General features: G+C 42.0%; 1 protein-coding gene and 1 long non-coding RNA gene across 7 annotated transcripts in view; one reads left to right on the forward strand and one right to left on the reverse strand.

Annotated features, from left to right (window-relative positions):
• Window positions 1-922: 922 nt before the first annotated feature.
• Window positions 923-5,784, reverse strand: LOC115496151 (uncharacterized). Its single transcript, XR_003961555.4, has 2 exons — window positions 5,712-5,784; window positions 923-1,466 (listed from the first exon to the last, which is right to left on the reverse strand). It is a non-coding gene; the product is annotated as an uncharacterized lncRNA (long non-coding RNA).
• Window positions 5,785-5,902: 118 nt separating this feature from the next.
• Window positions 5,903-22,511, forward strand: part of USP24 (ubiquitin specific peptidase 24) — a 60,363-nt gene continuing 43,754 nt past the window's right edge. For 5 of the 6 annotated variants that reach the window (XM_072932459.1, XM_072932460.1, XM_072932461.1 and 2 more), the window contains exons 1-5: window positions 5,904-6,412; window positions 18,343-18,508; window positions 19,483-19,550; window positions 20,968-21,111; window positions 21,612-21,734. In XM_072932459.1, the coding sequence (XP_072788560.1) occupies window positions 6,107-6,412; window positions 18,343-18,508; window positions 19,483-19,550; window positions 20,968-21,111; window positions 21,612-21,734 (807 nt within the window). In that variant the 5' untranslated portion in view covers window positions 5,904-6,106. Of the gene's footprint in view, window positions 6,413-18,342; window positions 18,509-19,482; window positions 19,551-20,967; window positions 21,112-21,611; window positions 21,735-22,511 lie in introns of all 6 variants that reach the window. The other variant, XM_072932458.1, reaches the window with a different exon arrangement.

Raw genomic sequence — 22,511 nt, forward strand, 5'->3', positions numbered from 1 at the left:
AGGAATCTGCAGAGGGCAAGAAGCCAGCAAGGAGTTCCCCACTGCTCTATCGCATTGCACCACGTTCCAGTGTACACCAGGAAACACCAACTGCTTTTGTTCCTGGGTATCAGATACACACACACACCACGGGGAGCAGCCTTCACCCCCAGAGCACTGCGTGTCACTACAGGTTCTGTCACCACACCACACACCCTTAGCCAGACTGAGGGAGTCTTTGAGTATATCCCATCACCACTGGATTTGCTGTGCTCTTTTCTACCTGCCTAAACAGTCTCTGTGCTGTTCCCCACCACAGTCAATGTGGGTTTGCGATGATTTCATGCTCCTATTCACATCTTTACTGATTATAAGACTGCAAAGGCTGTAAGTGTTGGGCTGGTATCACTACACCCAGGACATTCACAGTGTCACAGGTACCTCTAGAGCAGTGTGTTAACATCACTGGCTCTGTGACAGCATTGAGGGATCCCTGCAAGGGGGCCAGCAAGCAAGGCTGGGACAGCTCGAGCACAAAACAAAAGCACTCAAAGGCTACGCTGTAAAACTGTGTGGTGTCTCACAGACTTGTTCAGTGCAACTAAAAGTTTCCATTTCAGACTGTTTAGCTTCTAAAATATCACTGCCTGAGCTTGTCCCTGCACAAACAGGGCTCTACACTCAACTATTATGTCAAGCTTCCTCAGTTAACTTGGCTTCAGGAGAGAGTGAGCATTCAAGTGCCTGCCCCTGGGTGGGTCTCTCAGGGTGCTGCTGCAGCTTGACACTGAATATCCTGTTTGTATCATTTCTCCCTTTCACCAGCAGCTCGCCCAGAGCCTCTCCAGCATCAGAAATACTTCTGTCCTTGCAGTCCATCTGCAACTGAACTCACGTGTCAACACATCATTTATCTAAAATGACGGTAAAGAACTGTAACCAATACAGGGAGAGAAATGATCTTTTAAATAAGTGATTTTACCTACAACCACACGCATTAAAAATGGATTAGTCATAACTGCAGGTTTTTTTCAGGGCTCTGTTCCAAATCTGACTCTATTGAATGGCATCACTCTGCACTTCTGCATCTGAGTACTTTCAGCTTGTTTTGAAGTCCAGCCTTCGCTTTCATTTCCCACAGGCTGAGAAGCTTGTTGCAGGAAGAAGGAACAACCTCCTTGCAGTTGTTTCGTTTTCCAGCCCAGAGCTGTGGAGATGTGTTGCAAGACCCAAGATGGTCTGAGCTGAAAACAAACCCACACAGTGAAGCAGAAGGGGCAGATCAGCTCAGCCCCTGGAGTCAGCTGTTCTCTCCTTTCAGTCCTGTTTCCCTTCACATACTGTTCCACTCTTTCCACGCTCACGTCATGCTGTTTCCATTCAAGGGAAACAGTATGAAACTTCAGTTTTGTATTCAGGAGGCCAGCGGGTACCCAGCTTCTGCTGCAGAAAAACAGTCATGGTTCAGCTCCTGTTCCCTTTGGACACTGCAATAACAACAGGGACAGACTTACTGGAGGAGGCACAGCAACACAAGATCTGTTCACCTTCTTTCCCTTTCAGCCCCACGATGGTTTGTAGCTGTTGCAAACATTAATACATGTTGAGGAGCTAATGGTAATCCCTTCATCCCCCAAAAGGCTTGTTAGATACCCATCTTAAAAGCACCATGTTTGAGCTAAATATTGTAATTATGATTACTAGTGTGCATGAGCCCCAGCTTGAAACCACAGAAGCTGCCTCATGCAAATCATTGCTGACAGCAGGCTCGGTGGCTGCCCCAGCTCAAATCTCCTTTCTCGATGGACAAAAACCGTGAAGGCAGCAAAAATTCCTACCACAGACCAAGTCCAGAAGTGTATTGCAGGAATCCATCAGCTGGTGCTTGTGAACAGTCTCACACACTTCCTGTGCTTGCTAAAATCTGTTCTGAGTGAGGCTGCACAGCTACCTGAGGAGTCAAAAGCATCTGCACATCTACTTTCTTATTTCTCCATTGCAACTCTACCTTGGAGGGGGGTTATGAAGGTTTTCTCTACATAAACACTTTGAACCTCTCTGCTAAAGGCAACCAAACAGAATTCATTAATACCTACATATAAGAAATGTGATTTTCAATAACTCAGGGGGACTTTATCTATTTCCCAAGGCACTTGCTTAAAATCCACTTATTACATTATGCTATAAATAAACTAGAAACAGGAAACTGGAAGAGACTGGGTGGGACAAGGAATATGAGGAAGGAAGGAAGGAAAGATAAAATCATTCAGAAAACCCAAATTAATTCTTTGCAATGCTATACAAATACTTGGTTCTGCAATATCTCTCTTTTTTTTTTTTTTTTTTTTTTTTTTTTTAATGTAGTAAAGATATTAAACTATATTCGCATCCCAAACCATTAACATCAGTCAGAAAAAGACTTCCAAACAGGGGAGGTTGGATTCATCCAGGCTCACACACACTCCTCACTCATGCAACAACTGCAAAGGAATTTTTTTCCTGGCTATTGTAGCCCCAGTTTCATACAATTCCTTCTGTGCTTATGTACACATCAGTGGTAGAATCCTGTCATTAAATTTTGTCCTGATTTCCCATATTTATGCTGAGTAAAACACACATGAAATTGAAGATTTGGTGGCAGCATAATGAACTTTAGGTCCCTTCTATAATAATCTCTGAGTATTTATGTAACAATGGCTAGGATAGTACAACAAAATCAGGGTGGCATTGGTGTTTTCCAAGTACACGGTATTTTGGCTGAAATTCCCCAACAGCTATAAACAGCAAGGAAACCTCCAAGTTCAATAAGACAGAGTCACTTCCTAGTTTGACTGTGAGTGTATGTTCCACCAGACAATAGAGTTGTTTCTCTTTGAGGGGAAACACTGCATTCACTGTTTAAGTAGCAAAAGAGCTGTAAACACAGGACTGGCTTTTAAAAGTTTATGGAGAAAAGCATAAAAGCATTCTCATTAAAAAGACAAATTATTCAAACATGCCTACTGTAACATTGCTGCAGAAGTCATGGCAATTCTCCATCACACTCTATTTTTATTCTACCTGGCCACACCATGATCAAACCAAAAGGTCATGTTCAATGTCACAGCATGACCACTTCCCAAAACAGTGGTTATCTTCAAAAAATCTTTTTTTTCTGTAACACAGAGGTTTCTTAAGTCAGACATGCCTCAGGATATACAATATGACACAGTCAGTAGAAAACTACTACCTTTCACACGGTAAGGCAATAAAAAAACTTGTAACTGTGTGTAATATCTAACTGGCAACTACATAAACTCCAAGTTATCTAAAGGCAGATCTTAGGGATATTTATTCTCCCTCTCAGTTAACTTCCTTCCCTTTTCTCCTTGCAGCTCCTGGTGCCCCTCAGAGAATCACTGACTGTTCCCTTTCATTGTTCTCAGACAAGTTTGCTCTGCTTCTCCCTGCAACTTTTCTACACATGGCAACGCATAAAAAAACATTTTCAAACAGGGAATTCCAGGCTGAATAAGGTCTAGAAAAGGATGTGCTCATTCCTTCACCAAGCTGGAATGTGTGATTTTGTCCTTCAAGCAGTCTCAAGAGAGCTGCTGTCAGTGAAGCCTGTAAAAAATGCTTTGAGTACCAGCAACCTCACTGTCAGTTATATTGAGCTGCTATGTCCACATGTTATTCTCACCTACTGGTAAATTCAAATTTCCTCCAAACTTCTTTCAGCACAGTTGGACTACAGAGCATGAGTAATTTAATGGCAAAGCATCCTCTTCTTTCTTTGCCACTTGGGATTACAATTAGTTCTTCCATCACTTGTGCAGTTTCCATTAATTAGCTCAGCACAAATTTACAGGAGCACTTCCTTGAAATAATTCGAAAAGCAATAATGACATCTTATAAATTTCTTACTTTTTCCTACAAAGTTTATTTGCAATCATAGGGGAAAGTTATGCCAACTGACTTCATCAGGCTGTGAGCACTAAACCATCATTTGTAATACCCTTTAAAAATGAGAAAGTGTCATTTAAATGTTAGTCACATGAGTAAGCAGTGAGTCAATATTCTGCATATTAACTGAATGCATTTGAAGTGCTGGAGTTTTTCTGAAGCCTGCCAAAATTGAGCCATAACAATTTCTTTTGTAGTTGGAGATCAGCCTGAATAAAAGACCTTCCTAAGATCAGAAGGTAAAGATGAGAGTCACATGCACATTATCTCCATTCCACTGAATGTCAGCTTACAGAAAAAAAACCTCAGAGGGGATGAGAAAGAAGAAGGACCTGTGATTACTTTTCAGGAATGTAAATAAGGAAAATGAGATCACTGGTGCCATACTGCAATCTAGAAATTAATCCAAAATCTGCCAGTCCAACAGACTGATCTCTTTCAGTTTGTCTCTTTCAAAGACCAACACCAAGCTGTGAAAGATCACATTAGAGGCCTAAATATTGCTTGTATCCCCTACAATTGAAACTTTCCTTTATGCTGAATGTGATTTGTATCTGAGACATCAGACAGGGTTTCTAGATTCCTAACCCCAGAGTCAGTCACTGTTAATACTAAATAGTTTGCCTGAAAACATGAGCCTCCAAAACCAAATGTTTATATGCAGATACCAGCACTGCTCTTGACAAATCTTTTATCTGTTTCCTCCTCCCTCCTCTTCTCTGGACACAGAAAATACATTGTTACAATGAGGTAATAAATTTAACATGGGAGAGTGCCAGGAGATCCAGATCTGCTGACTTCTGTGCAGTACAAGAGCTCGCCAAGTGTGTTTAAGGAATATATACAACTTTCTCTCTGCTTTGGGCACTAGAATTTTTATTTTCCTGGTTGTACTCTGCTTCATTGTGTATATTGTGTATATACAGATGGTTTGAGTTGAAAAGTACTTTAAAGATCATCTCGATCTTTAATTTAATGGCAAGGCATTTAATGCCAAGGGCAGGGACACACGTTCCACTGTCGCAGGTTGCTTCAAGCCCTGGCCATGGACACTTCCAGGGATCCAGGGGCAGCCACAGCTTCTCTGGGCAATCTGTGCCAACCCTCACAGGGCTGAATTTCCTCCTAATATCATACACTTAAAGAACGTAATCCCAGTAACTCCACGATGTGCTCCCGGGAGCCAAAGCATCCCCAAGCACTTCCACTCCACTCCCACCCATCCCTGCGGGGGCAAGAGCTGTGGGCAGGGGCCGGGAGCCCGCGGGGCCAAGGAACCGACCCCATCCCTCAGCCGAGGGCAGTCCGTGGGACACCGCCTGGTCCCGGCGCCGGCCCCCGTCCACATCCCCATCTCCGGTCCTAACCCTGGTCCCAGATCCCCGGTCCCGATCCCGGTCCACGTGGTCGTCCCGGTCCCATCTCCGTTCCCGTTCCCATCCCCAATCCAATCTCCGCTCCCATTCCCATCCCAAATCTCCATCTCCGTTCCCATCCCCAGTCCCCATCTCCGCTCCCGTTCCCATCCCCAGTCCCCATCTCCGTTCCCATTCCCATCCCAAATCTCCATCTCCATCTCCGTTCCCGCTCCCATCCCCAGTCCCATCTCCGCTCCCATTCCCATCCCCAGTCCCCATCTCCGTTCCCGTTCCCATCCCGGTCTCGGACCCGTCCCCAGTCCCGGACCGGGTCCCGTCTCCCCTCACGACGCCGCCCGCCCTCACGCGCCCCCTCAGCCACGCCCCCTTCCCACGCCGGTCCATTCATCCCCCGGTCTCCCCCGTTACGTGACGCGGGCCCGGCGGGCGCTCCCCGGCCGCGGCTTCGCTGCTTCCGGGCCGGGCCGGGGCCGGGCCGGGGCCGGGCCGGGGGCGGGCCCGGGGCGGGCCCGGGGCGGGTGCGGGGCGGGTGCGGGGGGCGGGCCCGGGGCGGGCCCGGGGCGGCTGCGGGGGACGGGCCCGGGGTGGGCCCGGGGCGGGGCGGGGCGGCCGCCGCGGCGGCGGTGGCGGGAGGGGAGCGGCGCTCCCGGCAACATGGCGGCGCGCGGGGCGGGCAGCGCCTGAGCCCGGCGCCTCTCGGTCCGCGGGGGTCTCCCCCCGGCCCCGGCCTCCTTCCTTCTCCTCCTCCTCCTCCTCCTCCTCCTGCTCCAGCCCCAGCCCCTGCCCCGCTCCCCGGCGCGGCCATGGAGAGCGAGGAGGAGCAGCACATGACCACGCTGCTCTGCATGGGCTTCTCGGACGCGGCCGCCATCCGCAAGGCCCTGCGCCTGGCCAAGAACGACATCAACGAGGCCGTGGCGCTGCTCACCAACGAGCGGCCCGGCCTCCACTACGGCGGCTACGAGCCCATGGAGAGCGGGCAGGGCCCGCCGGGCGGGCACGGCTCCCCCGCCGGCGGGCAGGGCCCCCGCGGCGGCGACGGGGACGGTGGAGGCGGCGGGGGCGGCTTCGACCCGCCGCCCGCCTACCACGAAGTGGTGGAGACCGAGGTGAGCTGCGGGCGGGCGGTCCCGGGGCGGCGGGAGCCTCCCGCAGCCTCCCCACGGGCGGGGGTCGGCCCGGGCGCGGGGCCGGCGGGAGCTGCCCGGGGATCCTCCGCCGCTGCCCGGGCCGGCCGCTCCCCATCCTCCCGCATTCCCCGCCGCCGCCCGCCCGGCGCGCTCCCCAGCCCGTTCCTTGCGATCGCTGCAAGGTGAAGCGCACGCAGGGTTTCCCTTGGCATTTCAGGAATGTGTGACTACCGTAGGGTTCTGCTTTTCGCTCCCCCTCTTGTGCCTTCTTGCATAATCCCGGTGACTAAGGGCTGTCTATTTTTTTTAAACTGTTTGCACAATGTGAAGGAAAGCGCAGTGTGGGTATGACTTTACGTACGGTTTTATTTGGGCAAGCTGAGTGTAAGTTTGAAATAGGAACCCAGTGAGGTCAAATGTTTTTCAGAACAGAGCTTTAACTCAGGACTGTGATATAAAATAAAACTGAAGTAGTTAGAAGTGCTGGAGAATGTCAGCCTTTCCCAGGTTCTTTGCCTTCTTGTTTGCCTTTCTCTCTTCCATCCTCTTCCAGAACTTCAGCCAGCAGATACACTCAGAGTGCTCTCCTTGCTGTCTGGAATAGTCTTGTAGTCCTTTCCTGTAAAAGCCTTCTCATCCTCTTGGTCTTTTCCCCAAAACTTCACAGAGTGCTCATAAGAAAAGAGGTAATTAGTAGTGTCCAGACTGTGGGACTGATAGGGGTGAGAACAGCAGAAAGCCCCTCTGTGTGATACCAAAGGACCACCTTGCACAGTGTCTGGCTCAAGATGTGGTCAAGAGCAGATGCTTAAGCTCACGAATAAAGCCAAGGAACTGATGTCCCCTCCCAGGCTCCAGCAAAGAGTATGCTGAGGTTTTTCTGTGCCAGAAAAGTGCTCCCTTTCTGTGGATGCATGTGTATGTGTCCATAAATAAATTCGTGCAGAATCCATGGGCGTATCTGGTGCGTAACTACACTTGCACAGATCATCCGTATCCGTAGCCTTGGCGTATTGACGTCCAGCCCTGCGGAATAAAGAGAGGTGATCCTGCTCCCTGAATTAACTGGGTTAGATCCTGAGCTGCTCTAAGCTGCTGGTGTGTGCTTGTGGAGTAAGGTGATCCATGGGATGGCACGTGCACCATGCAGGAATGGAGCTGCTCCTTAACTTCCCTGGCCGAAGCGCCCGGGAGCTGGTGTCCAACCTTTCCTGTGGAGGATTGAGAGTGAATAAAAATTCTTGTTGGCATTTGGGTTGGATGTAGTTAGAGCTGGGACAGTCTGGCTTGTCAGTGTGACATTTCAAGTGAAGCTGTCAGTGTAAACTTCAGAGAAGCACTTTTTTCCCTGCTCTTGTTCCCATTACAAATGGCACTTTGACAACTCTCAGAGGATTCTCCCACCTCCCCATTATTTCATCCTGTATTTCTGATCAAATTTACTCATGCTTTATAATAGTTTCCTTTGCCACTCACGTTCTTGTTTGCTCTGACTTCTGTTCTTTTTAACCCACAGGAGGGAAGTCAAAACATTTCAATGTAGGAAAATCACTGCACAGAGCAGGCATTTCAGAAGGATTGAGGTGCCTTGCTACATGAAATTTTATATAAATTCATGCCTCAGTTTAGTATTTGGATTCATTTGCATCTGTCAGCTCCTGCACGTGTATGCAAAACAGTATTTTTGTAATAAAAGAGTTACATCTATAAAAGTCCTGAGACTGGAACTGTTGCCTGTGCATATTTGTCTAACACTGCAGTACAATTTAACAGCTTTTGACATACATTTTATGAAAGGGGGAAAGTGATTTATGGTCAGTTCTTGGATTTTTTTATTTGTCAGCTGTAATCTAACATTACATTTAATAAGCTACAGCTATTCTTTAAGTGGTTAATCAGTAATTAATCAGGTTAATCAGTAGTTTTCCATTCAGCAGAAGCTTATGGCATATGAAGCTGTACAGAAAGCTATTGCAGAAGCAGCTATATTATTCATTGTAGTCATACACATTATGGTGAAACATATTGTACCCCATGCTGTCTTGTGGTAATTCAGATGTTATTTCTGGTTTTCTTCCTCTCAGTATCATTTCTCTTTCTAACAGCTCTTCAAGTGTGTATTCTTTCTTCTCTTCATAATACCAGTTTTAACTTTTATTCAGTGGGGAGGAAGTGGTGTGTTAGATTTTTGGATTTTATATATCAGCAACAGGAGATAAAGAGAAGATAAATCACTGGAGAAGAATTCTTAGAAATTTCCCCCAAGTAAAATGTTCCAATCTAATGCTTCATGAACAAAAGTTAGGATTAGGTGTTATAATTTAAAAATAACAGGAATGTTTCAGTCATTCTTCAAAACACGTATAACAGGTCTGTACTTTGAATTTACATGCTTTTTTTTTGGCTGAGCACACTTTAGCATGCATATAAGAATAGGTCTATGAATGATTAAACACTTTACATTTTCCCTAATCAGTAATGAATCCATTATGTTTGCATATGCTTATTTGGTCTCTATTACATAATGTTAGAATCTGTTCAGCATTCATGTGGATCAAAGGAAGGCTTGTCTATTGGTTTTCTTTGAGAGGAGCACAGCTACCAGATACATATCATACTAGTTAAAACATGTTTCCTTTAGATAAGATTTTAAAAATCAGTGTGAATCTTTTTTCAGTGGTCCAGGCTGCTGGTCTTCAGGGCTGTCTGAAAGTGTTGAAGCCTGAATTTGGAGTAACTGGCCCAGAAGCAAGATATCTGCTGTGAGCTGGCCCTACATATGCCCTTTGCTTTCTTTCTGTATGAGGCTTGAGGTGAAGGTGTGCATAAATTTCAATTCCATGAGGTTAAAACTTCAGTTTCAGCAGGCTTGTGTTTCCCAGTTGCTTCAGTTTCAGTTTAATAGCTGTGGTGTGCCTTTGGCATTGATGCTGGTAGCACGACCACACTTAACTCATCAAAAGGAAAAGGCCAGACAAACTTGGAAATGCAAAGGGGGCTTCAGTTCATTCGTGCAGTCTTCCTGAAACCACGGGAAGTTCACCTTGAGGTTTACAGCTGCTTGGAACTTTTGCCCTTCGTAGCACCAAACCACACTGATAGACTGAGGTCACCTGCTTTTCCAAAAGGTGACTTTGTGTGTTTGACATAACTTCTGTGTTTATGTCTGTTGACAGAAGTAAATCTTGCAATTTGGCAAGAATGTGGGGTTTCTGTGTTTATTCCTTAGGCAACATGCAGATTGTCACAGTGTGATTCTGTGCCGAGGGAGGCGGGTGAAGGATGCTATGCTCATCTCTTCCACTGATTGACAGATAAGCTGCTTTATGAACTGCTGCTGAATCCTTATAATTTAAGACAAGACTATAAATGAGTGTGATGACAACGTCTGTCAGTGTGTCCATGAATTGCCACAAGTGCCACAATTGCTGGCTTTAATGAGTTCGAGAGGAATGGGGTGGAGAAGAGGAAGCTAAACAAATGTGGGGGTTGTGACTAGAGGATTTGAAATTGCGGGGAGGATAGGTAAAAACATTAAACATATACCAATGGTTTGTATAACCTTCAGTAAAACAACCTTAATTTGCTTTTAAAACAGCTTCTGAGAGCCATTACTATGACCTTTTAGCTAAATTGTGATGAACAGATTATATTACCCCCAGGCTATTCCTGTCCCCTTCAGCATGTGCTCTTTTGATTTATGTTTTTTTAGCTGAACTGGATCAAAAGCTCATACATGCCAGATTTTACTAGGTAAGATTTATAATAAAACTTGTCCAAGATTGCTTTTGAGGTGCTGTTTGACTGCAAGAGAAGGGATTTTGTGACAAAAAGCAAGCCGGTGACCGTAGTGAGTGCCAGTGCCAGGAACATTCTCACTAGTCATGCTGCAGAACTGTGGTGTTCAAACCCTACCTCTCCTCATTATTAAAGCTCAGGACTGAAAGCAGTTCTGCCACAGATGTGCTTTAGTTTTTAATGTGTAAAATGAGGATAATGGGGTATGCTTTATTAGGAAAACCATGGACGTTAGGCTTGTGAAGTTCTTTGATCTTTGAATGGAAGGAGCTGTATTTATTTAAAGACAAAGAAGGTATTTAGCCTTCAAGCAAATTAGATGGATTTCATGCTACAATTCTGCACATTTAAAGTCAGTCTCCTCTCTTGTAAGTAGTCTTGAGCTTTGCAAAAGTGAGTATTTCTTGCATTCTCATGTGGAAGTTTTACAGTGTGGCTTGTCTACGTACTGGCCTTGTAAAACAATTAAGCAATCAAATAAAGCTCTGTGGTGGATTCTGGCATCGAGTCCCTGGCTGGATGCCATCAGAATGTCAAGTGGAATTAGTATTTTAGCACTCTTGGTTTTCAGCATCACTGTTTTCAAAAATGAGTGGCCCTGGTGTGGAACCTCTTTCTATATTCTGATTCCATTAACACTTCCTTGAAAGCATTTGAAAGAAAATACTCTGGGTTTCATTCTTGATATAACACAGACTAATAGGGATGCTACATGAAGTTAGGGAAGTAGGGGTGATACTGAGAGATGCAGCTGGTTAATTTTAAATGCAAGCTTTGTTTTGAATAACTCACAAAGTCATTATCATGTAATGTGATCGTTAGAGTAATTGCTGGATTGAGAGGAGCACTTTGTAATTACTGGTTCATTGGTGAAGGTGATGCCTGCCGGGTCAGTGAAGGTGGGAGACAGCTCTGTACAGCCAAATTCTCAGCTGCAGGAAGTGTTTCTGGTATAATGTCCTCTGGAAGCATTTTTTGGTCATCTTCCCAGTTTACAGTGCTATTCTGTGGCAGCTGTTTAATAAGGAAGTGAAATACTGAGGAAGAATGAGAATAAAAACAAATTAGCCAGTGTTAGAAGTTAATTCCAGCAAATCATTTGGATTGCTTTTGGATTAAGGAACAGTAGCTCTTTGTATGAGGAAGGCAAAGAGGAAGTGCCTGTTTCTTTTGTAAGCTTTTATTTTGAAAAAAACACGTATTTGTGCTGCTGTAGGAATAGCCTTTGGTATATATGTTTCAGGGGCCAAATTAAAAATTAATTTTAAAAGCCAGTGTTCCCAGTGGTTTTTGCCACTTGATCTTCCTGACACTACAACAGTTCTGGCTTTTCTGGTGCCCAGCAGAACGATCTTGAGAGTCATTTAGAGTTTTTTTTCTTATTAGTTAGTCACAATTTTGGAATTATCCACTGTCAAAATCAGCTGCTTTGTCATTTCTGGTTTGTTTCACTATGCATCAGTAGAACAAAAGTATAGATAAGTGTTTAGCAGCATTATTTTCCTTTCCAGAGCTTGGCCTTTGGTCACTAAAATGTTACAGTAAATACTTTATATGGTGGTTCTGCAGCACTTCTCTATTAATTCCTGGTGTTTTGGCAAAGGAAGATGCAAGTATTGACTTAATTTTAAGTACTGAAATGTTAAGTGTTTGTGATTCATTGTTTTATTGTTTTTAAGCACAATGTTTAGCTGATATCACACTAAGTTATTCTGAGTTATTTGGAACAAGCATGAGGTTTTGTGCTTATGAAAACTCGAGGGTTGGGAGGAATAATGGTGTTGACTCTGAGTCTGGCTGTTTGTAGTTACACTAATGGAGTCAGTTTTTAAATATATCCACAGACAATAGTGAAAACACATGGAAGATAAGTGTTTTCCTTGGTTCCTTATGAATGGCATTCCTAACAGTGCTTTCCATGACCTCTCTCCCACCTACAACTTAGCAGACTTCAAAATACATTGCCAGAAGTGATTGTAGTGAATCTCTGCCTCAGATTTCAATGAATACTGTGGTAATAGCAGTATAAAAGGGCAAAGAAGCTCCTTGTATTTTTGAAGTTAAATGGAAGTTTTAATTCAAGTGCTATTTTTACAGAGCCTCGGTTGTTTTGTTTTGCTGTGATGCTCAGGACTATGTTTATATTTGAACAAGCAGGCAAGTACATCAGGGAGTATTGCCTGGTAACATCACACCATCACTCTGGAAATCGGGGAGAGAGTACACGCCATGTTTCCAGAAACTCTGAGTTAATTCTCAGCTTTGCTGAATTTATTTTTATTTTTCAAATTCATATTGTGTTTTTATTCCCAGTCTTACACAGTTCTTGGTTGTGAGAGATGTGGGGCAGAGGGAAGGTGGAGCCATAGGGGTTTTTTGGTTATAATTTGTTATAATCCTTTATAGCTACTAAGGGTTCAGTCTAAACTTGCGTCCTTGATGGTGTCCTAGTGCAACTCTCAGTTAAGGTCAGTGTCTAAAACCTTCTGTGAGAAAGTTCACTAAATAAATTGGGTTTTTCTATGATGGGATGATAGTCCAGATCAACTTCAGTTAGGCGGAGTCTGTAAAAGAGGATTTATTTTTCTTTAGTAGTAGATTGGTATCGTCCTTTTATATTGGCATGACAAAATATTAGCATTTTTTCTTGTGACAAGACTGTATTTCTTTGTGTAAAGTAGACCATAGTAGAAATTTTTAGAGCTTCATTTCTATGAAAAAAGAACAAACCAAAACATCTGTGTATCTCACCAACAAGCTTATGTTCTCTTAGCAGAACATAAACAACAAAAAACATTCCTGTCTGTTGCTGCACTTAAAATTTTTGCATCCAAATATGTTTCTCTGGATGAAAATTCAAGGGTGAGATGCTGTATCTCTTTAGGACTTAAAACAGTTGAAAACTGTGACAGTACTTTGCGAGTTAATGTCTGTTTGTCAGTAAAGCATTCAGGAAATCACAGTGGGTTTTCTTATTGCCAGATAAGAAACATAATGTGGAAATTCCATACATGACACTATTTTTTGAGTCTTACTAATACTGACATATTCACAGGAGGATTCCAGGCTTGCTCTTAGCAGTGTGGGTCCAATGGATTCAATCTGAGTGCAGGCACAGGCAGCTAGGAAATACTCTCCAATTTTGTTCCCACATCTGCCACTCAACAAGAGATAAAAGTTCTTTAACCATCTGGAATACCAGTTTATAAAAAGCAGACAGGTTACAGGTATGAAAATGTGACAATTTTTTTAAACATTCAATACCTTGTTCTTAGTGTTTATGTGTAAGTGCAAGGTGGTAGCTTTGAGGTATTTGAAAGGCTTTGAATTCTTACACTTGTGTTTGAGTTCTAGGTAATGGAATATCTCCCTTTTAGGAGTTAATTAACAGAAAAAAAGGTTTGACATCCAGGTGTGAAACTAAAAAGTGCTTTAATCAATAGTCTGGTAGGTGGAGGGACTGTCAGGTCATGGCTTCAGGATTCATAGCTTCTCCCTCATATTGATGGGCACAGTACATCAGAACAGAGAAATGCTCTGTTTTTATGGGTATTTGATGTATTCCTCTCACCTTGCCTCCACCTGAGCATTGCAGTGCTCTGCAAACACTTGTGAGTAGTGCAGCAGTGCTGTGGAGAAGGCAGCATCCCTGCTGACACTTGGCAGCTGGAAAAGCTGTAGCATTGGAAAATTGATTTCTTTATGTTGACTATGTCTGTGATAAAAACTGAAAGGTGGACCTAAAATTTTTGTCAGCTACTTGTGGCTTTATGTGTTTTTTTCATTACTGCTTTTCAGAACAGTTAAACTTTGTCCTGTTTGTAGGTACATGGTAACAAGGTTTTTGTGGTTGTTTTTTTTTTTAACAATGCAATGAAACTTCAAAAATCTGTTTTCTTGGCTATAAAATGATGGTTATTTTGTGAAAATTATTTATTAGAGAGGCATGAGGTGGAGGTAGCTGTTTGGTCTGCTGGTGTCTTAGAAAGTCTGATCCTGTTGCTTGTTGAAAGAAACCAGACTTTGGGGTTTTGTTTCCTAAGTTATACTGGATTCAACAGCACATGTGATTTATTATGGTGAATAGATTCTGTTGGTAGCCTCTTATCAAAATCAAATTAACTAATTTAAATTATGACTTTAATTTCATTACTAAGGCTGCCAATTAGAATCAAAACAAGTCTTAAACTCCTTGTTATTTTATGTAAAGTGACTGGTATGGAAACTGTCAGTGGCTTTAGTTAAACAGTGTTTGATGAGTTAATTAGCTGAATACTTCATAAATACATTTTGAAGCTTTAATCTGTGACCTTTTGGCAATTAAAGTTAATTCATATATCACTTTTTGTGCTAGTCTTTGTTCTGTGTTACTCTTCAGTAGAAGGTTTTATGCTACAGATTTAAGCAATGCTTTATTGATCAGATGTTGGACAATTTTTGTTTATTCAGCCTTGCAAGCAAATCTAGGAGGTGCCAGGTCCTCAGAGAGGGAATCTTGAATCAGTGCATGAGCCTGTTCCTGTGAGGGTATTTCTCCTGGGAGCCTGGGTGTGTGTTTAGCCGTAACTGCATTTTCACACCTTGAAAATAAGCCAGAAGAGTCAAGACTGTTAGAACGAGGGGATCTTCAGGGCTTTTGTGCAGTAAGAGATATATCAGAAGGCATGGAAAACCATATTAAAGGTTTGTCAGCAAAAGTTTGTTGGCCTCACTATTTCAGCTGCAGAAATACTCACAGATTTATTGATGTGCACTATGACTTCCTACTGCAGAAAAGAGTGGTCGTAGCAGCCTTTTAGACGGTTTATGTTTGGATGACCTATTGGTTGCCAGGAATAGGGTTGGGTTTTTTTTTTTTTTTTTGCTATTCTATGGAAGAACATCTGTACAAATCCTTACCATGCTGGGGGCCAGTCTAAGTCTGTTCAGCCAGAATTGCGGAGTCCTGATACAGATCATCACCAACTGGCAGACAGCATTCTGAAGTCACCTATTTGAAGGGAGGAAGATAACTCTTTATATATATTTATAAACAAGAAAACAAACCCCAGGTAATTCCCCAAAGCCAAGACTGAGAAAAACACTTTTTGGGAGGCTGACATGGCCTTGTATCTTACTTACTTTTGCATATACCATAATTTTTCTTCAAAATCTTGTATTTCCTCCATGGGCCTTTGTCAGTCGAGTTGCAGTGACAGTTCTTGAGCTCCTCAGTTACAGAGCATTAATTGTGGATACGTGTTCAGGGCTGTGTTGCATTTGCGAATGTCAGCAGAGAATTGAATTCTCCAGGCTGTGTTGGAGTGTGAGATCTGTGTGCAGATCTCCAGCCAGCATAAGATGATGCAAGAACTGAGCTGACGTTTCACCTTGCTGCAGCAGCTGCTGGTAATAAATCACTCACTTTAAAGAGCAGTGCCCAAATTGATTTAAAAATTGGGTGGTGAACAGTTTGGGCTTTTTCATGTGCAGAAAGACACTAATTGTGAAAGAGCAGCAGTAAGTCTTTAAGGAGACTGTTTCTTGTAGTGGATTTGGTTTAAGAAACACAACTCAGTCTGTACTAATATAATGTGAACATAGCTGTAATCTCCCAGAAATGCAGCATGTTAAATTTATTAATGGTTTGGAGGAGAATTTGGGTTTTAAACTGCCTGGGTGTGAGGCTGTCACAGGTTTCACAGTAGCTGTGAAGCTATGTGGATGCGATATGTTCTAAAATTAATAAATGAACATGATACTTTCTGCACATGGTTTTAGTAGCAGAGCACTGTCAAGCAAGAAGCCTCATTGCCTCTGATTCCTGGAAAGTGCCAAAAGCATGCTCCTCCAATGCAAATAGTTCCCATTACTATTAGGGCAACGTTCCAAATATCACACTCATCTTTTGTGTAAAACCATCTTTTCACTGCACTCTTGGTAGACTCAATCTAGCAATAGTCCAGATGTGTTCTGAGCATAATTTAGGATGATGTGGGAGCTGAATGTACAGTGAAGAACATGTATTGTTTCCGTTTCCATATGAATTTGTGTGTCATGAACCCTGGCAATCACTTGTGTGGAAACAGACAACTAATGAGCAGCATTGCTTGGATGCAGATGGGAAAGCAGAACAAGAAATGGAGTTTTTCTTCTACAGTTGAAGATCTGCATTGCTATTCTGCACCTCTTTATACCAGTTGCTGTCGCAGTGTTTAGTTAAGGTGGACACTTTCCTCCAGGGAATGAAGCAGCTATTGCTCTCTTTCTGCAACATTTGTTGAAATGTCACTTTCCTTGGCTGCAGGTGGAGGCTGAACTACAGTCCTTAAATGCCCAGCAATTGGGTGTTTAAGTTATACTCAGTCTGTCTTTATGATATTAAAAGCTCATTCCTGCTCTGTTACTGTGAACACTTTCTTTATCACTGCACACTTGTTTTGTGTAGGAAACGGTTTTGTTTTCTGCATGGGTGTTCTTTACAGAAGCTTTATAATTAACAGTTTAATTCCTAAAAAATGCTTCTGAATAATTTCAGTGTCTTTTCATGTAGACTTTCAAACAGCCCTTCTCCAAAACCTGAAGTATTTAAACAGGGTGTGATTTGCTAGATGGAAATTACATCAGGCTTCCATGCACAGTGCTGGATCAGGTGACCACAGTTTCTGAAGCTGATATTCAGGTCTTCTAAAGTACAACTTCCCATAAAGACAAACTGAGGACAAAGTGTTTAGTAGGGGATTGGAGAAAGGCAGTGCTTAATTTCCCAAACACCAATATATTTTTTTTTTCTAAGCAATGTTTTGCTCCTATAAATTGTCCTGCTGCTCTGCAGAACATTAGTAAGTCCTGCCTGCCTGCTGTCCATGAACTTTAAAGGTTAAGCTCTGCACAATTGCTGTTCCCTTGGCTTAATAGTTTTGAACCATTATGAAAGTGAATTACACACTCACTTTTTAAAATCAGGTCTAATCCTACAAATAGCAAATGCAGTGAGAGAGCTGGAAGCACACCTGTGTGCATACATTGATTTTGTTCTTGGTATACCATCTCCTCCAGAGTTCAGTTCTTTCTTTTGGTTTATTCCTTTCTAGTTGTTCCATTCACTTTCCTGCCACTGTCTGGTTTTTACTTTGGAATGTGCTTCCTGCTTGTCCTTTCTCCCTCCATGTCCCTGGCTTCTTTCTCAGTGGGATCTTGTTACCATCACTGCTCTTGTTTTCCACTGTCTCTGGCAGTGGCTCCTGCTCGCTGCCAGGCCTGATCCAGACATTCTGTCCTTTCTCCTGCTGGCTTTGCCTGCTGTTGTGGAGGCAGGGAAAGGTAGTCCTTGTGAACTCTTTGACACATTGGGTAGCTGGCATTTATGGGAAGTTAAAAAATAAACAAAAGAAAATAAATGAATAACTTGCCTACTCTTTCTTTGTCGCTGCTGAGGCAGTTACCTCATATGGCACTCAGTGGAGAGCAGGGGGTAATTCTGTGTCCTGTACACAGAAATAGCTGCTCTTTAGTGCCCGAGCAAAAAGACCTGTAAAGCTTAGCTGCAGTCACCTGCCTTCCTTTGTCCTCTTACCTTCCAAGTAACTCATTATGACTTCAGGAGGACAATTACATTAACTTGTTGGACAACTATATTTGATGTTGGTTTTTCTTTAGATTATTAGTTAGTTAAAGAAAATCTTGATGTACTGAAACAGTATCCTAACCCATCTGGTGTGATGGGGTGCAATGAACTTCCCTTAGAGTAAACTATTCCCGTATTCTACAGTTGTTGAACAGAGGATTAACATGCAGATCTATGGAGATCAAAATTTGTACTCTACGGTCTCCAGGGACTGAAAGTACTTACCTGGCTCTAGGATCTGATATGCTATAGAACAAGATTTGCTGCTTAAATAGGCAATTAGTTAGCAATTAGTTATGTAAACATAGTAGTTATCACCTCCATGAAATATATCCAGGTATGTAATCCCTTCAATTCAAATTGAAATAGTCAATTCTACTTTGAAAAACACAAGCAGCCTCAGGGTTGAGAATTTGACATGCTTGTTACATGCACAGCTGCCTTTTCTAAACCCTTTAATGTGTCTAGGAAACTGTTTTGCTTGAACTTTTTTTTTCACCCGCAGAAAAATGATGAAAATGGGAATTGCTCTGGTGAAGGGATTGAGTTTCCAACAACCAACTTGTATGAGCTGGAGAGCAGAGTTTTGACAGATCACTGGTCCATACCCTACAAGAGGGAGGAGTCTCTAGGCAAGTGCCTAATTGCATCCACCTACCTGGCAAGACTGGGTAAGTTCCCTTTTACAATTACACAGATTATATGTTCAGAGGGTGTCACAGAGAGAATGTTGGGCAGTTGCGTCTTTCACTTTAATCTTGCTGCTTTTTACTTACACCCTGCACAGCAATCACATCTCTTGGAAAGTGTTTAACAGTGAACTGTTCTACCCAATGCTGTAAAAACATCATTGATCTCTTTTCTTTCTCTCTAAAGTAATTTGTTTACTAAAGCTTTTTTCAAAAAGTGGCACACATGTTTCTTTATGTTCTAATAATTGTGGGAATTAAATTTTTTCTGAGCTAAATTACTGAGTTTTTTGGTTTTCCTTGTGCTGGGTATTTTCCATGCATAAAAGCAAGCTGTCATCTCAAACCCTGCTGTACCATTCTTGTATAAGTGGTTGCTTTTCCCTGGTGAAGTGCTTATATTGCATTAGATCTGAATTTGACTCTTCTTACTCAGTACTTTGGCTGGGTTTAGGAGTGTTATGGAGGAACCACACCCAACAACTGGTGTATAATGAGAGTACAAGATAGTTTTTCAGTCTTGCCTGATGGCAGACTAAAAGAATGTTGTCATCTCTTGGAAGAATAGAAGTTGTTAAGTGGTTCTGGTTTGCTTCTCCTTTTCCAATCTGTGTTAAAAGGCTGTGCTTTAATTTGGTTTTGGAGGGAGGCTGTGAATTGATACACATAATGTATCGATTGTAAACTCTGAAGTTTACAAGTTACTTACAGTGTTAATAATGCTTGAATAAACTGTAAAAGGTATTGGGAAATTAATTCTTAGTTCTGAAAGGCAAGCTCTCTCAAGTCATGCTTTTTGTGGCTTAAATAACATGCTAGTTATGAAGGAACAGTAGCACGTTTACTACTGCTAGTTTGGGTTGGTGTTCCCTCAAACTTGCAACAAGGTCTCTGAGGTCATCTTAAAAAGTAATTTTTAAAAAATACTGTTAAAAAGCACTCTCTTTTCTGTGAAGGTCTTTCTGATTCTGATGAGAATTGCAAGAGGTTTATGGACAGATGCATGCCCGAAGCATTTAAAAAGGTAAGTAGGTACAGTAGGCCAGTTCAATGTTTCTTTGTGTTGCTTGTGGTGGAAATAGTGTTTTGTAATCCAGACTTCAGGCAACTACGGAATGGGTTGTTAGATTAAAATCACACTCAAAATATTTTCCTAGATTAAAATCATAGAAATTTAAATTTAAATAATACAAGGTCCCAATTCTGCAACTTTGGCCAACTCTAGCACTTAGCTGTAGTAGTTACTAGAGCCCAAAGAAAGGTTTAAAGACCCTTGGATATGGCCACTGGTGGCAAGTTCATGGTCAGATTTACATTTATTATACTTTCTGTTATTTCTTCAGAGGGTTGCTAAATTCTTTTCACAATCCATTTAGAATTTTATCTTTCACCCCAGTTCTCAATGCCCTGTGTTTCTCTGGGCTGTTGTGAATTTGCTCTATAGAGCTCCACAAGCTAATTGACTTCCCACTATTCCATCCACTTTAGGTACTGCCTAAATCTCCTCCCCAGCATTTAGATCATATGTATAAAAACATGTACATACCCTTTAAAAACTTACTTTGTCCTAGTGTTAAAATACTGAGAATATAAGTTCATTTAAGGAAGGCAGAAGTTTAAGGGAAAAATTCTTTTTTCCATTTAATGATCAGAGTACTAGTCTTACATAAAATAGTTTTATATCACTTGGTATTTTTGCATATGAAATAAACAATGTAGTTTGTTCCTCCAGAAGGATAATCTGTAGAAATCTAAGTTCAGGATGTGCTGAATTAGAATTTGCTAAAATATTTACAAGAAACTCTATTAATGGAAAAAAAAAAAAAAAAAAGACTGTATTTAAACTATTAAGATTTTTATCTGCTTTTGTTCAGACGCAGCAGAAATTAAATGAATTTGCAGATGGCAGCTAAGTGCCCTTTATAAACAACCATGAAACCAGATTTAAAGAACATGTTTCAGTAGGTGGAAGCAGCATTAAATACCTCTTTCTCCTGGTACATGTGCTTTGTTTTCCAATAGTTGCTGCTCAAAAAGTGTGAATTGGTAAATGGTTGCCTCAGCTGAATCAGTGCAGCTTTATGGCTGCCTGTTTCAAGATTTAATAGCTGTGTGTTCAATCTGCAAACAGATTTGTTTCATATTAGTTGTTCTTTGCAAAGGTTACAATCTCTCCTAGTGCATGCAAATGGAGAAAACACTTTGATAGATTTTATTTTCTGTCACAAACTATGATTTAAGGTGTTCTTCCACAAAATTACAAATTGAATTAACTCTTAAGCCAATAGTGCAGAAAGAACATCTGAAAAACAGACCAGATAGTGATGAGTGCATTCCAAGGAAACATTTATTCTGAAAAAACAGTCTCAGGTGCTGATCATTTTGTCCTTGTTTCTGATTGTACTCAGACTTTTAAAAATTGTTTTTATTTTCCTTGTTAGCTGTTGACATCCAGTGCTGTTCACAAGTGGGGAACCGAAATCCATGAAGGAATCTACAACATGCTCATGCTGCTGGTGGACCTGGTTGCAGAGAGAGTAAAACAAGATCCCATCCCTGTGGGCCTGCTTGGTGTGCTTACAATGGTATTTGACCCTCTGATGCAGTTTCTAATATCTGGGTATTTAGCATTTTGTATTTATGCAGCTGATGCTTTTTCCAGCTGTTTAAGTTGTAGTTCATTATCTTAAAATCTGCAGCCATTACTTGCTGCAGATATTTTACATCCAGTATGCAATTCAAAGGAGTGGGTGCTGTTCAAAACTTCTGAAAACTAGCAGTTTAAAAAGTATATCACATTTTTGTCACTTTGCTGTTTATTTTTTAAAACTGAAATTTTGAGTTCAGTTCTCTGTCTTATAGACCTCTGGCTCAGATGGTTGTTGGATATTTTCTGTACAGAATGAAGGCTTCAAAATGCTTTATATGTTGAGAATTGAGGCAGGAGCAGGGGGCTTGTATTCAATTTTATTTTTGCTAGATCTTTAACTGTCAGCCAGGAGAATGCTCAGCTGAGACAATTATCCAGATAAGTTTTGGAAGTGGCATAAGGCACCTGTTCATTGCCATGGGCTTTTCTTTGAAGGCATTTAATCCCGACAATGAATATCATTTCAAGAATCGAATGAAGGTGTGCCAGAGAAACTGGGCAGAAGTCTTTGGGGAGGGGAACATGCATGCTGTCTCACCCATATCCACTTTTCAGAAGGTAAGCATGGCCACGCCCTAAAAACTAATTTTAGGGTGGATGTCTTTGTCTCAGATAAGATTATTTGTTTAGTAGGTATTTGTAACACAAAGTTTAAATATATCACCAAGAATTACTGCAAATAGATGTGGTGTGTATGTTCATCTGTAGACATAAATTTGTGCTCTCAGATTGTTCCAGTTCTCTGTTAGAGGCTGCATTTAGAAATGGGTGAACTTTCATGCCTAAAGTAGCACAACAATCTGGGTGTTGCTTTAGACGTGAAGCACACAGCGGGTAGATCTGTGTATCTAAGGACTGACATCTGTGTGGTTGTTGAGTGTAAAATGACCAAGATAACTCCCAAGTGTTTGGTTCTAGTAAAGAATTCAGGCTTTTCTGACAGCCAAAGATAAAATATCTTCAACTCAAACACACTGACAAGGAAGCAGTTTTTGAGGTTTGGACTGTCTTGTCACAGTTGTTCCACATGGGTGGGTCCAAAACAGCATCAATGAAGTTGATTTCTCCTTCAGGGAACAAGTTTGTGGCTGTAGAAAGAAAATTCTATATCCACTGCTCTGGGAAAGTAATGTTCCACACTGCTACAGTGCTATAAATACAGTTGCTTGTGAGTCAGCAGCCACAATGTGATCTGTTGCCACAGCACATGGGCAGTGATGTCAGGCAGAGTCCAAAACAGGATGATGCTCATGAGAGCCAAGCAGAGCTCCAGCTACACTTAATACAGGAGCTGTGACAAACATTGTTTTGTTTGTGTAATAGTGCATCCATTTG

The sequence above is a fragment of the Taeniopygia guttata genome, chromosome 8 (genome assembly GCF_048771995.1).
Source record: "Taeniopygia guttata chromosome 8, bTaeGut7.mat, whole genome shotgun sequence".
Lineage (NCBI taxonomy): Eukaryota > Metazoa > Chordata > Aves > Passeriformes > Estrildidae > Taeniopygia > Taeniopygia guttata.